General features: G+C 40.5%; 2 protein-coding genes across 2 annotated transcripts; both read right to left on the bottom strand.

Annotated features, from left to right (window-relative positions):
• Positions 1-335: 335 nt before the first annotated feature.
• On the bottom strand, positions 336-5,752 carry LOC115020406 (multiple inositol polyphosphate phosphatase 1-like). Its single transcript, XM_029450401.1, is given in 6 exon segments — positions 336-1,168; positions 1,909-2,039; positions 2,779-2,876; positions 4,805-4,999; positions 5,085-5,391; positions 5,393-5,752. Coding segments are annotated over 6 exon segments (1,464 nt in total). The 5' UTR covers positions 5,747-5,752; the 3' UTR covers positions 336-789.
• LOC115020288 (multiple inositol polyphosphate phosphatase 1-like) lies at positions 336-11,102 on the bottom strand. The gene is made up of 6 exons (XM_029450240.1): positions 10,523-11,102; positions 10,243-10,437; positions 9,257-9,354; positions 8,159-8,289; positions 6,543-6,921; positions 336-789 (listed from the first exon to the last, which is right to left on the bottom strand). The coding sequence occupies exons 1-5, from the start codon at positions 11,100-11,102 to the stop codon at positions 6,543-6,545; spliced, it is 1,383 nt and encodes a 460-aa protein (XP_029306100.1). The 3' UTR covers positions 336-789.
• Between the last annotated feature and the right edge of the window lie 4,953 nt (positions 11,103-16,055).

Here is a 16,055-nt window from a genome sequence, read left to right as displayed (position 1 = left end):
ACAATTTGTTAATAATTTTTTGGAGCTACGACAACGTGTTCATCAGTGTTTGTGTCTAGTTACTGTAGTGCTCAGATTAAAGCGCTACATTTAGCCTCCATGACCATCAGAACTATTTTTTTCAAATTATTCTGATACCACATGAATGCAGCACAAATGCCTTGTCTCGCAATGTTAACGAAAGTGGAACATAATGTGTATTAACATGGGGGTCTATGGAGCCTTGAGTGGCCATTCGATGTCATAAAACATATCATTTCCCAAATAAAAGCAGGATAAGGGAAATAAGGACTAGAGTGGATATGTGATGTTGATGACATAGACCAGAAGTCGTGTGAAGTTGAATAAAGTTTATTCAAACCAAAACATGATTACTTTCAGAGTAGCCAGAGGGGACCAAAATGTCCAGAAACTGCCAAATATATTTGAATAGAAAGTTAAGAAGGGTAACTGATTTTGGTTGAAGCGATATAAAAAGTGTACACTGCAAAAAGTAATTATTTAATTCCTGACAAGATACTTTGCAAAAGCAATAAAGTAATACTGTAATGGTACAGGTGAACTTAAATTAAATTGTTCGGCCGTATCCGTTTCAGAGACTGAATCTGTCTTTTCTCAGCCTTAAGATGAAGGGAGTGAAAAAAGCTTCCTTGTTGCTTCATTCAGATAAAAAGCCAGGCCAAACAGTGATTTGTTCATGGTTTAGGCATTCAGACTAAAATGCACATATAAGGACCACAATTTTCAAAATGTTTCAATGTACGCTTCTCCAGAATCTTCCCTGTCTGCCTAAGCAGGACTCTTGAACAGCTGACACTCGGTCTCAAAGTCACAGCCTTGGAGCAGCTCCTTGTAGCGCTCTTTGACGTCTTGATAGAGCGGCATGGAGGCCTGCTGCTCAGTCAAACCGGGGAAAGTCACAGGCTTCTCGTTGAGCAGCGCCTGCAGCCTCAGGTCGTCTCCCCCACAGTCGTATAGCACCAGGAGTAAGTTAGCTGCATAGGGTAACATGTGGCTGGTGCGGAAGGAGCGTTGGGCCTGTGTGGCGTAGTTGGTGGAAGTCAGGGTATCGCTGTCCTTGAAGAAGCCCAGGAGGGTGAGCAGTGGAAGGAGGGTCTCTGCATGGCCGACCTGGATTGTCACAGCTTCAGTCACCTGCTGGCCCGACCTGACACACACGACATGCAACATCAGTTTTAGGTCTTTAACACACAATGAGCTGGGTTAATTATTAACAGGTTTTCACTACGAGATACAAGTCTAGAAAAACCTCCACACATAAAACAATTCAGCTTGATGCTGAACCATCAGCATATTTCCCCCTAATCTTGTGGACGCCTAAAACTAGACGTTGTAGATATTAGTGCTGAAACGATTAGTTGAGTCATCCATTAGTTGAGTCAGAATCTTTAATAATCGTTTAATCGTCGAAGACATTTTATAAAGCAAGAATACCAAAAGAAATCTCTAGCTTCAGCACCACCTACCATTGTTAACTAAACATACTTCAGGGTTTTGGGCCATTTTTCACATTTTGCTTTTTTACTATTTTCTAACCTGAAATTTGTAGACTACACAATAGAGTAAGCAACAGAATCATTGATAATCGATAATTAGAACAATTGTTGCAATTGACAAAGTGATGTATTTGTGCAGGAACATTTAGGAAAAGTTCATAATCATGTCTGAGTCAAGGATACATCACTCTCAAGTCGTTTCTTTTTTTTTTACAACATACATAAATAGACACCCTTATTTCTAAGTATAAACTTAGACTAGATGACGAGTCTAAAAGTAAGAAAACACTCAGAAAACAGTCAGAATTGAGCACAATTAAATCTATAAGGTTGTCTGAAAAAGTCTTGCATATATTATGAGAATCGATTACAACCATGATCATGAACTCACTTGTTCTCGTCGACTGCTTTGTTCAGCCGACTAAACACGTCATGGAAGAGAATACAGCTCGACTTGCTGTTAATATCATAACCGTATGCTCTTTTCCAGAACTGCTTCATATCATTTGCGTACTCCATAACCTGTTGAACCAGACAGTACAAATCATTGCTAGTCTGAACATGGGTGAGCTTGATGAGAACGCCAAAAAAGATAGCGATCCGTCAGTCTTTTGTTATGTGAGGTAACATTTCAGACTTTGTTACACTGTGACAAAGTCTGTAAAAACACTCTTTGTGACATGAATAATGCTAAAAAGTTTCCCAATGAATGAAGCAGAAGAAAGCATGACCTACTGCTTTTTTTGACAAACTTATTTTTTGGAGTATTTATTAGTTTATTCAACAGAGACCATACAGATGAACCAATGTAATAAAGAGTGTCTATCAGAAGTTAATTAGCAGCAAACAGTAGGTTCAAACAAAGAGATGAAACATATTCCAGATCTTTGAGGACATCGTTCTCTGTAGTATTTAAGGGTCTAACACTGATGGTGCTAGGTACTTTCAACACGATTACATAGGTCAGATTGTTTGCTTTATCCTGGGTTATTTTCCCTTTGTGTTCCTATCTAGATTTTCAGTTTCTTGCTGACTTGCTAGTCATGAATTTAAGCACATGTTCAGCATTTAAGACAAACTGCATGTACACATTGTGCTAAAAAAAACCCTGTAAATAAATGAACTTCACACAGTAATCCATTGTTATAAATGAATAAGAGTAACTTAACTTAAAACAAGAATATTAAGTTACTGACCCATAAACATCTCCTCCAACCTCTAGTGCTTAAACAGCTTAAATGGAAGAGCTTGCAAGCCTTACCTGTGCATCGACCTCATCAAAAAGCTGGCACCAGGGGGAGTTCACAGTCTTGATGGCAAACTCATAGGCACACAAATAAAATGCAGCTTCGGCCATATCTGCAGGAGAAAGGTTGTGATAAAATGTTGATAAGAAGTCAAATCAGACAGGCCAGGCAGCTATAGGTGGGTAACATTGGAAAAGCCAGCAAGAGTAAACTAGATTTTTAAAATAATCTGACCGAAAAACCCAGTCCAGGGTTCCCAACTCTTTTCCAATGAAAGTAGCTGCCGCCACTAGCTCAATGCAACATATATAATACAACCTGTTTCTGAAATACATTACCTACCCTTTAAAACCAACTCAATTAAAAGCACGGGGACGTGACCAGATTTATCCTCAACACCACGTGGATATCGCTTAACTATCACCTTCATTTAAGGCCTGTGGCACTTTTTCAAGGCTACAATAAAGTCTATAAATATAAATATTGGCTCAGTCTAAAGTGGAGCTTCAATACTTTCAAATAAGAAAACATCTCCATCTACTGCGCAAACAGCCACTGTGAAATATGACCAATGGGATGTCCAGAACAGCCCCAATACGTGTTTGCAATGACATCAGATGCATTGGAGTAGGTTTTCCGACTGCCACAAACACGTTATTTAAGGGGCCCATAGTTTCTTACACTTTTCTGGAAAGGAACTGGTGTAACTGAATTCATTGGGAGGTTCATAGAAAGTATTGTGTAATTTGGTACTATTGGGAACATGGAGACAGCTAAAGGGAGCGAACAACAATCATGTCAGGTGTTTGGAGGTGTTTCACGCTCGCTGAGCGAACAAGCTCTACAGCTACTTGTGATTAATTCATTGTGATTTAATGTTTACGTTTCATTCTCAATTGATGCAGTTGCTCAATGGCCAAATAGTTTCTGCATGTAAAAGGTTTACACTTGAAGTTGCACGTTGATTTATTATTTTAATAATAAATTCAGTACATTTATATCTATGTATTTATTTATTTGTTACATTTTGTTTTACAAAGTTAGGAAAGCAATGTTTACGTCAACACTGATGTTGCCTTACACATAAAAGAACGATCTCAGTCAGTTCCACACACTGCGACACACAGCTTATTACCTAAACACTGGTAACGGATCAGTACTTTGTATCGGCAGATGCCCAAAACCCAGGTATCGGTATTGGGACTGGAAAAGTTGCATCGGTGCAACCCTATTTTTTGCTTGGAAATTTGTTGGGGAAATTGCACCACTAAAGTACAATATCAACTGGGTCCTGCATTATTATGTAATATTGTGACCCTGTCTTGTATAGGGGCCCCGCTGTGTCTAAATCTAGTTATTCCTCCTTTATTATTGTATTTTGTCTTGTGCTTGTTATAGCAATGTATCATATGAAGTCTCATTTAACCACACTCCTTGTAAGCTTTGAGTTTTGAGCTAGAATTCTTTTGATCCTGTAGTGAACTTTCACTACGAGGCCTAGAAGTAAATTTCCACAATAACTTTGCTTCTTTGTTAGAAAAACTTCTTTGAAAACTGTTTGTTAGTTCCTATTTTGATATTTTGAGGTGTGTAGTAGGTTTCAGTTAACCTCCCTTCCTTCTATTTCAGATAATACCAAGGAAAGAATATTCACAGAACAAAGTATGCCAAGCACCCCCTCCACATTCTCATAGAACATATTTTCTATTGTTCTTGGTCAGACTCTGCAGCACTTGTTGCTGTTGGAACCCTGTCTATCTCAGCTGAAATAGTTTGGCTCTGTTTGAAATCTCTCTTTTGAAAATTGATCAATAAACCATCACAGACGACTTTGTTGTAACTTCATTATTTACTCATCTCTCACCAGGAGATTCACGTTGATGCTTCTTACTACACAAAGTGTTTCATCAAATTTCCATAAATTTGTATTGACATACAGGAAACCTTTTACCTTTGACAACAAAAATAGATTTTTTATAATGTTGTAATAAGTTTGTTTTTACTTAAATAAAGAATCTGAATACTTCCTTCTCCACTGACCGTCTGTGATGGTATTGTAGGGGACTCTGAGGCGGTCTGCGATCTTCTCTGTGACCCTCCTCATCTCCAGTCCCGCTCTGAACTTGTCCACCTCTGACAGAGCTGAGGGGTTGTCACTGACTTCCTGCAAAAACCTGGTGCACTGGTCAAAAAACCTCATGAGGGCGTCATTCACCGCATGGTCAAACTCCTTATCTGGGTAGAAGAAAAGGGAGCATGTTATATTGAAAATGTATACAAGTGGTAAATCATCATGCATTTTATCTGCTCATGGTCATACCTGTAATAGCCCACAGCTCTGTCAGTCCTGCCTTGAAGGACAGTGTGCTGTTGACACACCTGTGCTTTGAGCTGGTTATGAATTTGATGAATCCACCTCGGAGCTTCTCCTCTGAAACCAGTGAGGGGAACAGCTTTGACAGCCTGACGGCCAGATGCCTGTGATCGTTCATACCTTTCTGGACGAGTCGGCCGTCCATGTCCTCAGTGTACCACATCGTCCACTGGCTCTGGATTTCACGCAGCCAGCTCTCTTTGCCAGAGGCGCTGCTCATGACTAGCTTGTAAAGCTGCTTCATTTTTTTTGCAGTTATTGCTGGTCGGGTACCTCGTGCCGTGTCTTATGATGGCGGTCAGATGGATTTCGCGACATTGTGCAGATGGAGGCTGCAGGATAGATCTGTTTACAGCAAGTATGTCCTCTATGAGATACGGGTTCACTTCCTCGTACCTCCCTTTCGTGCTGAAGTATTTGGCGATTGCTGGTATGTTTGGATTTCCCTCACGATTCACATCGTTACGAAAACAGCAGCAAAAGCCAGTTAGGATGGTGAAATGAACAACTATGACTTTCCAAAATACGACCGGCATGATGTAGACAAGGAGTTTGTTTGTATGGCGGTGAGCGCCACCACCCACCAGACCAAGTGACCGCATCGTCATGTGAGACTGTCCAACCAATCAGAGCCTGTCCTTAAAGTTACACTCAGTTTACATAACAGACTGTAATCACTTTTAATCACGTGACTGCTTGTACTTTACTCAGTGGTGGAAGACGTACTCAGATATTGTACTTCATTAAATAGACTACTTTTTTACAGGTTAAAGTCCTGCATATACGTATATAATTTAAAAGTATTATCATAAAAAAATATACGTAAAAATTTTAAGTTTGAATTATATATATAATAGAAATATGAATTATAATTATTGATGCATTCATATGTACGTTACTTTATGTTGCAGCTGATAAAGTTGGGGCTTATTTATTTTTTCCTTATACAGTTGCTTGTACATTTCACCAAATACTCCGTAAAGTCTTATCTTTATCCATAAAATACATCAAAATTGTAAATAAAACAAGTACTAGAGTAAATGTACTTAGTATACGTTTCACCATTATTACTATCTTCCTTTTAATCAATCACTAAAGATTACCCTGGCTGCCTACTGTACTGTATATTTCAGTCACCATCCTGCCATTTGTTATTGTCTATTAGTTGCTGTATAGTAGCTATAAATATCATTTTCACTTTTCTGGTTTAAAATGATCAACTTATAGGTTACGCGTCAACCCAATTGTAAAAGGTTATTCCATTTAAAATAAAATAAAAATCTAGATACTGTTGCATAACATAACATCTTTGACGGTTCCAGATAAGTTGTTTATTCTGTTGAGCAAATAAAAGAGAATAAAACCAGTATAATGAACTCTTTTCCCAGAATCTTCCCTGTCTGCCTAAGCAGGACTCTTGAACAGCTGACACTCGGTCTCAAAGTCACAGCCTTGGAGGAGCTCCTTGTAGCGCTCTTTGACGTCTTGATAGAGCGGCATGGAGGCCTGCTGCTCAGTTAAACCGGGGAAAGTCACAGGCTTCTCATTGAGCAGCGCCTGCAGCCTCAGGTCGCCTCCCCCACAGTCGTATAGCACCAGGAGTAAGTTAGCTGCATAGGGTAACATGTGGCTGGTGCGGAAGGAGCGTTGGGCCTGTGTGGCGTAGTTGGTGGAAGTCAGGGCATCGCTGTCCTTGAAGAAGCCCAGGAGGGTGAGCAGTGGAAGGAGGGAGTCTGCATGGCCGACCTGGACTGTCACAGCTTCAGTCACCTGCTGGCCCGACCTGACACACACGACATATTCAGAATTGAACATAGTTTCTGCTGTGACACAGAATGAGCTGCATTTCATAAGTGAAGTGTTTATTAATAACACACAAGAGAAGACAAACCCATTTACAAATAGCGTTGGGAAGATCATTTCTTATTCTCGAATATTACAGATACAAAGTCCTGTTTTAAGAATCGAGTCAGTAGGATCCATACAAAAAATGGATCCATCCTGGATTCATGAACTATCTTCTTAGTGCTGCAATATTTGCATCTCTACTGCTGTTGTGTACATGCACTCAGCAATTACCTCTTTACTTCTGAGAATTCACTTGATAAACATTTGTTATTTAAAAACTAATAGTAATTGTAGCTACCAATTAAAAATGTTGCTAAGAGGCTAAAATAGGCTCTTTGCTGTGATGCGTACAAAACAATCCATGCTGAAGTCCATATGGCGTTGATGATTTTTATTAAAGTAAAGTGTAGTAAGTATATCTGTGTATATATCCCTGTCTGTCTCAGTGTTCTTTGTTGGATTGTTATTCATGTTATGTGTTTGTTACCTGCCCGTATCTGCCCTTTTGTGTTCTGCTCAGCCTGTTCGTGTCCTGCTCGTCCCCTGATTTTTTTGTGTTTTGTTACTTTGTATTTTGTTTGCTTCGGCTTTGTTTTCAATAAAGCTTGTGTTTTTGTTAAAATCATCGTCCATTGTACTGCATTTGGGTCCTCACCTTCACCTTCACCTTCACCATGACACAAATGGAGTGTGTGCAGCCTAAACAAATATTGATAGTAATAACAATAATAATGAACCTATCTATTCACCTCATAAATCATGACATATTTCTCTCTCTTAGGATATTACATTGGCTGCATTTAACAATAAAAAACATTGATATTGATGATCCTGGCTCTGGTATTACTTGGTATCGGATCACCCAAATTCTGTGGTGTTGCCTAGCTACAAAGCAGCATATGAAATCTGTATCAAGGAATGTCTAAGTTGTCAGACAAATGTTGATACCGCACAGTTATTTTTCTGTCTGTGTGTATGGACACATTTTAAACCTCCATACTTGTAACTAAGGGATAGGACACAGACAACAGCAAAATCACCAAGATTGGGGGACAGGCAGAAATAAAACAATAACAGCAATGATTTTTTAATCTATTCCTCTGACGGTTTTTATCCAACTCTTCAGCAAGTATAACTTTTGTATGGACTGCAGGTCATTTAAAGCGACTTACTTGCTCTCGCTGGCTGCCTTGTTCAGTCGATTAAACACATCGTGGAAGAGAATGCAGCTCGATTTACTGTTGATATCATAACCATAGCCTCTTTTCCAGAACTCCTTCAGGTCACTTGCATACTCTATAACCTGTTGGTGCAGATAGTTGAAATGTAGTCTGTATGTGTGTAGCTTTTATGAAGACTTTAAAAGGAAGAATTTCTTAGGATAGCAATTTTGCGTTCTGTGAGATAACATTTCAAGCTGTGCGAGTGTAAGATCAGCTTGTAACACAAGATGCGAAACAAGCACAGTGTCAAAGGGTTTCTCAATGAATGAATGGTGTGGAATAACAGAGAAGATTGTGATCTTTTTTCTGAGTGTATACTCCTCAGAAACAAGCAATATGATATCCAAATGATTTTTATAATGTTGAAGGCTGCTGTGTACATCTGACCTAGATTAGGCTGTTTGTTTGCTTTGTCCTGTTTGTGTTGAACTCAATAGTCAGTTTTGTTTCTGTGCCCCCGCTTGACCTAAGTGCTCCTCTAGTCGGTCAAAAGCGCCCGTCTGATCCGCTGAAGTGCCTCTCCGCCACTTTGTTGTGACCCTAAACCTAAATAGTTCCAATTTGCATATGAGGATAAATAAAAAAAAACTTGTTTCAAAGATAAGGCATGCATAAACATATGAAGTGATTGAATGGATCTAATATCAACAGGTAAATTATTTCAATTAAACACAACCGTTACACTAACCCTGTGTACAATAGAGATGCTGCTACTTTCACCCCCTACCTCTGTGTTTCTTTGTCCCTCTGTGAAGTGGCAGTGTTAGTCATTTTGAAATGTTTCAGTAGAAAAAGCACAGGTAGGTTTGTGGTGTTGTGCATGCTGGCTCCCTGTCACACTGGCATGTATTATTGGGACACTTTGAATAGAACAGAGCCATCGTTAATGTTATAAGTGACTCCATGTGCTTTTCCTGCTATGACAAAGGCCTGTGAAAAAGGCCATTTCTTTGCATTTGTTCTCACAGTGATACATTACTCTACAAATAAATGAACAAGCGGTTGCCACATTAAATCTACATGCAGTTGACCTGCTTTTGCTCCTACCTTTGCATCCTCCTCGTCGAAGAGTTGACACCAAGGGGAGTTCACTGCCTTGATTGCAAATTCATAAGCACACAGGTCAAACGCAGCGTCAGTCATATCTGTAGGAGAGGGGTTGGTAAAAAAATGTTTAGGGGTAAAAGTACGCAGGAAATGGCAACCATTAAAAAAATCTGAGATGCCAGAAAAGTGACATATTATTTCAAATAAACGAACAAAACTACAAAAACACTACAGTAGTTTACCGAAATCTTAAAAGTGACGCACTTAGATAGGCACTTCATTATTACACCTTTTCAAAGTCTATGATACTCATTCATGGCCATGAATGACAAGACCTCATCACTTCCAAATTAGTAAACAGCTCCACCCAGTGTGAAACTTGATCACTGAATCAGGTTGTGACACAGATTCAATTCTGTAAATTTACTAGGCTTGGATTAAAGGCAACCTCAGTCAAGAAACAAGAATAACTCTTTTCATACACCTGTTATAGACCTGGGACACATACAGTATATACACATGGAGTCCCACATGCTGTATTTAAATGACCTTTATGCCTTTTAAATCTCACATTCAAGCATATCTCTTTTTTAATTGTTGTCTGTGGGCTTCTGTAAAGGCTTAAGAAGGTGTGGGAAGACTGATTTTTATTAGTTGATCTTTGGAATGGCTTGCTTTCTCTTTCTTTTTCTCTTTATCTTGACCTATATATTGACCTTTTTTATTTTAAGTAAGGCATGTTGAGGTGCATGTTTTGTATGAAAGATGCTACACAAATAAAGATTATTATTATTATTATTATTATTATTATTATTATTATTATTATAATACTACATATACAGTCTTGATCAGTCATTTAGGAAACCCATAGTATAGGACCACTGAGAGCATGGATCCTTTTGAGATATGATAAAGGTTAAATACTTTGAAAGAGAAACACAACACACTCAACAATGTATGAAGGTAGTGATTTCTGCAGATATGACCTTGTGTGATGAGATTGTACTGGACACTGAGGCGGTCTGCGATCTTCTCTGTGACCCTCCTCATCTCCGGACCCGCTCTGAACTTGTCCACCTCTGACAGAGCTGAGGGGTTATTACTGACTTCCTGCAAAAACCTGGTGCACTGGTCAAAAAACCTCATGAGGGCGTCATTCACCGCATGGTCAAACTCCTTATCTGGGTAGAAGAAAAGGGAGCATGTTATATTGAAAATGTATACAAGTGGTAAATCATCATGCATTTTATCTGCTCATGGTCATACCTGTAATAGCCCACAGCTCTGTCAGTCCTGCCTTGAAGGACAGTGTGCTGTTGACACACCTGTGCTTTGAGCTGGTTATGAATTTGATGAATCCACCTCGGAGCTTCTCCTCTGAAACCAGTGAGGGGAACAGCTTTGACAGCCTGACGGCCAGATGCCTGTGATCGTTCACACCTTTCTGGACGAGTCGGCCGTCCATGTCCTCAGTGTACCACATCGTCCACTGGCTCTGGATTTCACGCAGCCAGCTCTCTTCGCCTGTGGCATTGTGTAGGACGATGTTGTGCAGCTGCTGCATCTCCTTGACGTTTTTGCTGGTCGGGTACCTCGTGCCGTGTCTTATGATGGCGGTCAGATGAATTTCTTGACATTGTGCAGATGGAGGCTGCAGGATAGATCTGTTTACAGCAAGTATGTCCTCTATGAGATACGGGTTCACTTCCTCGTACCTCCCTTTCGTGTTGAAATATTTAGCAATTGTTGGTATATCCAGATTGTCCTCAGGATTTACATGATTAAGTAGACAGCAGGAGATGATGAGGACATGAAAGACATGGAATTTCGTGAGAAAAGTCAGCATGATGCAAATGAGAAAAGGCTTAAAAAGCATCTGTCCCTTAAACCTTTCCAAACCTAAAATGGGACTGAGCAGAGTCCAGTCCACTTTGTGTCCTCACAGCAGTGTAAAGTAAACACGTTCTTACACAACAGCCATTGATGGACAACTGCGAAAGAGAAATTCAAACAGTAAGAATGGAAAATAAATCAGAAGTCTTGTCAGATTATCAAGGTATCTTGTTTAACATGATGCTGCTCCTTCCTGTGTAAATGTTTCATTGTTTAAATTATAAAATTGGTTCCACTTTCACAAAAATCATGTGGTTTATGTTGCTTTATTATCTCAGTTTCAGTGTAAAGTAGGACACAGTGTTGTTGGGATGCCTTTTTGTTTGATCTACGCTCATACCATTGTATACATTGTACCACGGCCGATAGTCGAACCTCTGATTGAAGAGGAACAATGCGGATTCCGTCCTGGTCGTGGAACAACGGACCAACTCTTCACTCTCGCAAGGATCCTGGAGGGGGCCTGGGAGTACGCCCAACCGGTCTACATGTGTTTTGTGGATCTGGAGAAGGCGTATGACCGGGTCCCCCGGGTGATACTGTGGGAGGTGCTGCGGGAGTATGGGGTGAGGGGATCACTTCTGAGTGCAATCCAATCCCTGTACGCCCAAAGCGAGAGTTGTGTCCGGATACTCGGAAGTAAGTCGGACTCGTTCCCAGTGAATGTTGGCCTCCGCCAGGGCTGCGCTTTGTCACCAATCCTGTTTGTAATTTTCATGGACAGGATATCGAGGCATAGTCGTGGAGGAGAGGGGTTCCAGTTTGGTGGCCTGAGGATCTCATCGCTGCTCTTTGCAGATGATGTAGTCCTGATGGCGTCATCAGTCTGTGACCTTCAACAGTCACTGGATCGGTTCGCAGCCGAGTGTGAAGCGGTTGGGATGATGATCAGCACCTCAAAATCTGAGGCCATGGCTCTCAGCAGTAAACCAGTGGATTGCCTACTCCGGGTAGGGAATGAGCCCTTACCCCAAGTGAAGGAGTTCAAGTACCTCAGGGTCTTGTTCGCGAGTGAGGGCACGATGGAGTGAGAGATAGGAGCAGCGGGGGCGGTATTACATTCGCTTTACTGCACCGTTGTGATGAAACGAGAGCTGAGCTAGAAGGCAAAGCTCTCGATCTTCCGGCCAATCTTTGTTCCTACCCTCATCTATGGTCATGAAGGCTGGGTCATGACCGAAAGAACGAGATCACGGGTACAAGCGGCTGAAATGGGTTTTCTCAGACGGGTGGCTGGCGTCTCCCTTAGAGATAGAATGAGAAGCTCAGCCATTCGTGAGGGACTCGGAGTAGAGCCGTTGCTCCTTTGCGTTGAAAGGAGCCAGTTGAGGTGGTTCGGGCATCTAGTAAAGAAGCCACCTGGCCGCCTTCCAGGCACGTCCAGCTGGGAAGAGACCCCGGGGAAGGCCCAGCACTCGGTGGAGAGATTATATCTCCTCACTGGCCTGGGAACGCCTCGGGATCCCCCAGTTGGAGCTGGCGGATGTGGCCCTGGAGAAGGGAAGTTTGGTGTTCCTTACTGGAGCTGCTGCCCCCGCAACCCGGCCCCGGATAAGCGGTAGACGATGGATGGATGGATACTCTCATACCACAACTTTCTGGTTTAACAACCTTCTACTTGTTATCACAGTTACAGTAGTTACTTCAAGCGCTTTCAGATCAATGTGGCACAATATAACATTCACCACATAGCTTGAAGATCAAGAACTCATCAAGATGATGCATAATATGGATATTTGAGCAAAATATGTCCTTATGCACAATATTGTGCAGTGTAGTGCAGGTTCATGGACCTCTGTTTTGTCATTTATTCCCTTATCCACTCTACATGATTGATAAATGATTATAGTGCGTGGTGACTATGGTTCTTCCCCCTGGTCTGCAATTCAATCTTATAGGTGCACTTCACTTTAGTCTGCCTTTAATTGTTGCTTTTCCAGCCATTAACATCAAATGTAATTTAAATGTCTCTACCTATTGGTAAAAAAAAAATCAAATGTAGTCTATATAATTTAAATACTTAATCCCTATTATATGGCACTTGGATATCAGCATGCATTTAGTTACTTATTGTAAGTCGCTTTGAACAAAAGCGTCAGCTAAATGAAATGTAGTTGTTTCATGTCCAGATGACATTTAGAATTGTAATACAGCATGAGCTCTCCAAGTGCAAGGCCCCCATTTGACATCATGTATAATTAAATTCTTGCAGGTACTAAAGATGAACTATTATAATTTCAATTTATAACTTGCAATATGTCGTTAACTGTTAAATATGGAATATATTAACATACATAACTAATATCACAGGCATTGAGATAAATAATTTAAAAAAGAAGCTTGTATTTTCTTTCATTTCAACATTGTGTCTATACAGTATATCTCAAAAGTGAGTACACCCTTTAGATTTTTGCAAATATTCTGTTATATCCTTTCAGGGGATAACATTATCCTACTGAAACTTTGATATAACTTAAAGTAGTCAGTGTGCTGCTTGAATAACAGTATAGATTTATTGTCCTTTGAAAATTACTCAGTACACAGCTGTTAATGTCTAAACAGCTGGCAACAAAAGTGAGTACACCCCATAGTGAACATGTCCTAATTGTGCCCAATGATGTTGTTTTCCCGCCCTGGTGTCATGTGACTCGTTAGTGTTACAAGGATTCAGGTGTAAATGATAAGCAGGGCTGTTAAATTTGGTGTTTTGGGCACAATTCTCTCTGAATGCTGGACAACATGGCACCTCATGGCAAGGAACTCTCTGAGCGGCTGAAAAAAAGGATTATTGCGCTTCACAAAGATGGCCTTGGCTATAAGAAGATTGCCAACACCATGAAAATGAGTTGCAGCACAGTGGCTAAGATCATACAGCGGTTTTCCAGGACAGGTTCCACTCGGAACAGGCCTCGCCAGGGTCGACCAAAGAAGTTGAGTCCACGTGCTCAGCGTCATATCCAGAGGTTGGTTTCCAAAAATAGACGTGCGAGTGCTTCCAGCATTGCTGCAGAGGTTGCAGAAGTGGGATGTCAGCCTGTCAGTGCCCAGACCATACGCCGCACACTGCATCAAATCGGTTTGTATGGCCGTCGCCCTGAAACCGATGCATAAGAAAGCCCGCAAACAGTTTGCTGAAGACAATGAATCCAAGAACATGAGTTACTGGAACCATGTCCTGTGGTCTGATGAGACCAAAATAAACCTGTTTGGGTCAGATGGTGTCCGGCGTGTGTGGCGGCACCCTGGTGAGGAGTACCAAGACAAATGTGTTTTGCCTACAGTCAAGCATGGTGGTGGCAGCATCATGGTCTGGGGCTGCATGAGTGCTGCCGGCACTGGGGAGCTGCATTTCATTGAGGGACACATGAATTCCAATATATACTGTGACATCCTGCAGCAGAGCATGATCCCCTCTCTTCGGAAACTGGGCCGTAGGGCAGTTTTCCAACATGATAATGACCCTAAACACACCTCCAAGATGACAACGGCCTTGCTGAAGAAGCTGAAGGTTAAGGTGATGGACTGGCCAAGTATGTCTCCAGACCTAAACCCAATTGAGCACATGTGGGGCATCCTCAAGAGGAAGGTGGAGGAGTGCAAGGTGTCCAACATCCGTGCGCTCCGTGATGTCGTCGTGGAGGAGTGGAAGAAGATTCCAGAAGCAACCTGTACAGCTCTGGTGAATTCCATGCCCAGGAGGGTTAAAGCAGTGCTAGATAACAATGGTGGTCACACAAAATATTGACACTTTGGGCACAATTTAGACATGTTCACTATGGGGTGTACTCACTTTTGTTGCCAGCTGTTTAGACATTAACAGCTGTGTACTGAGTAATTTTCAAAGGACAATAAATCTATACTGTTATTCAAGCAGCACACTGACTACTTTAAGTTATATCAAAGTTTCAGTAGGATAATGTTATCCCCTGAAAGGATATAACAGAATATTTGCAAAAATCTAAAGGGTGTACTCACTATTGAGATATACTGTAATTACTGATTGTCTAACCAGTATCCCATCCAATTCTACTTGTTATTATGATTCATTAATTACTGCTCTAGAATATATAATTTGATATTCAAGTTTTCAGTTATGGTTTAGTCATAAAAAAGGCATGAAAAATCAGACTCTACATAAACTAAAAGTAAATTCTAAGGGGAAGTGGGGGCCGGTAAATGGAAGCGAGCACTGGGATCATTTGTTCAGTTTTTTTGTAGCAAATCACAAACCTTCTGTGCAAGCTGTGGGTATAAAAAGGAAGTGGCCAACAAAGTTATAAAGGTATTTTACAGAAACTAATTTAGGGCAAAATGCAGGCATGGTTTTGATTGCAAAGCTGGTTCAAAACTGGATAAAGCTCATATTCTACTGTTGAAATAATATGTTTATAAAACCTGAGAGAATCCATAGGTTTTTATATTAAAAGTCATGGCTTGGTTGTAAATGTGTTTATGACTCTTCTGCTCCTATAACAAGCATTCTAGTTGTTTTATGTTAGTAAGTGGGAGTCACATAATCATGCTTTACACAGCAAAGAGGCTATTACAAATTAATCAAATTATGTTTTATTTGTGCCATATTCTAGACTTTTTAGCATAATGGATGTCCTCCCCCACCACTGCCCCCACTCGATTCAATACATTCATTTATCAACAATGAAATTATATCATGATAATTTGATCATGTGTGCTATTTTTTTTACAAGAACCAGTTGTCCAAATAAATGTTTTGAAGCATATTGTTATTAAATACTAACAAAAATGATTCTTGAAGGTTTTGCTTTACACTTAGTAAGAGTTTAGTTTGAATGCCATGTATAACAGTGGAACACAGTTGGTTGCATTGAATATGAGTTAGATTATTATTCAATGTGATTTTGTTTTGCTGTATTGTTGGAAGAAACAT

This window comes from Cottoperca gobio, chromosome 15 (assembly GCF_900634415.1).
Source record: "Cottoperca gobio chromosome 15, fCotGob3.1, whole genome shotgun sequence".
Classification (NCBI taxonomy): Eukaryota; Metazoa; Chordata; class Actinopteri; order Perciformes; family Bovichtidae; genus Cottoperca; species Cottoperca gobio.
The sequence above is the reverse complement of the archived record's forward strand: the minus strand, read 5'-3'. Positions and strand labels throughout refer to the sequence as shown.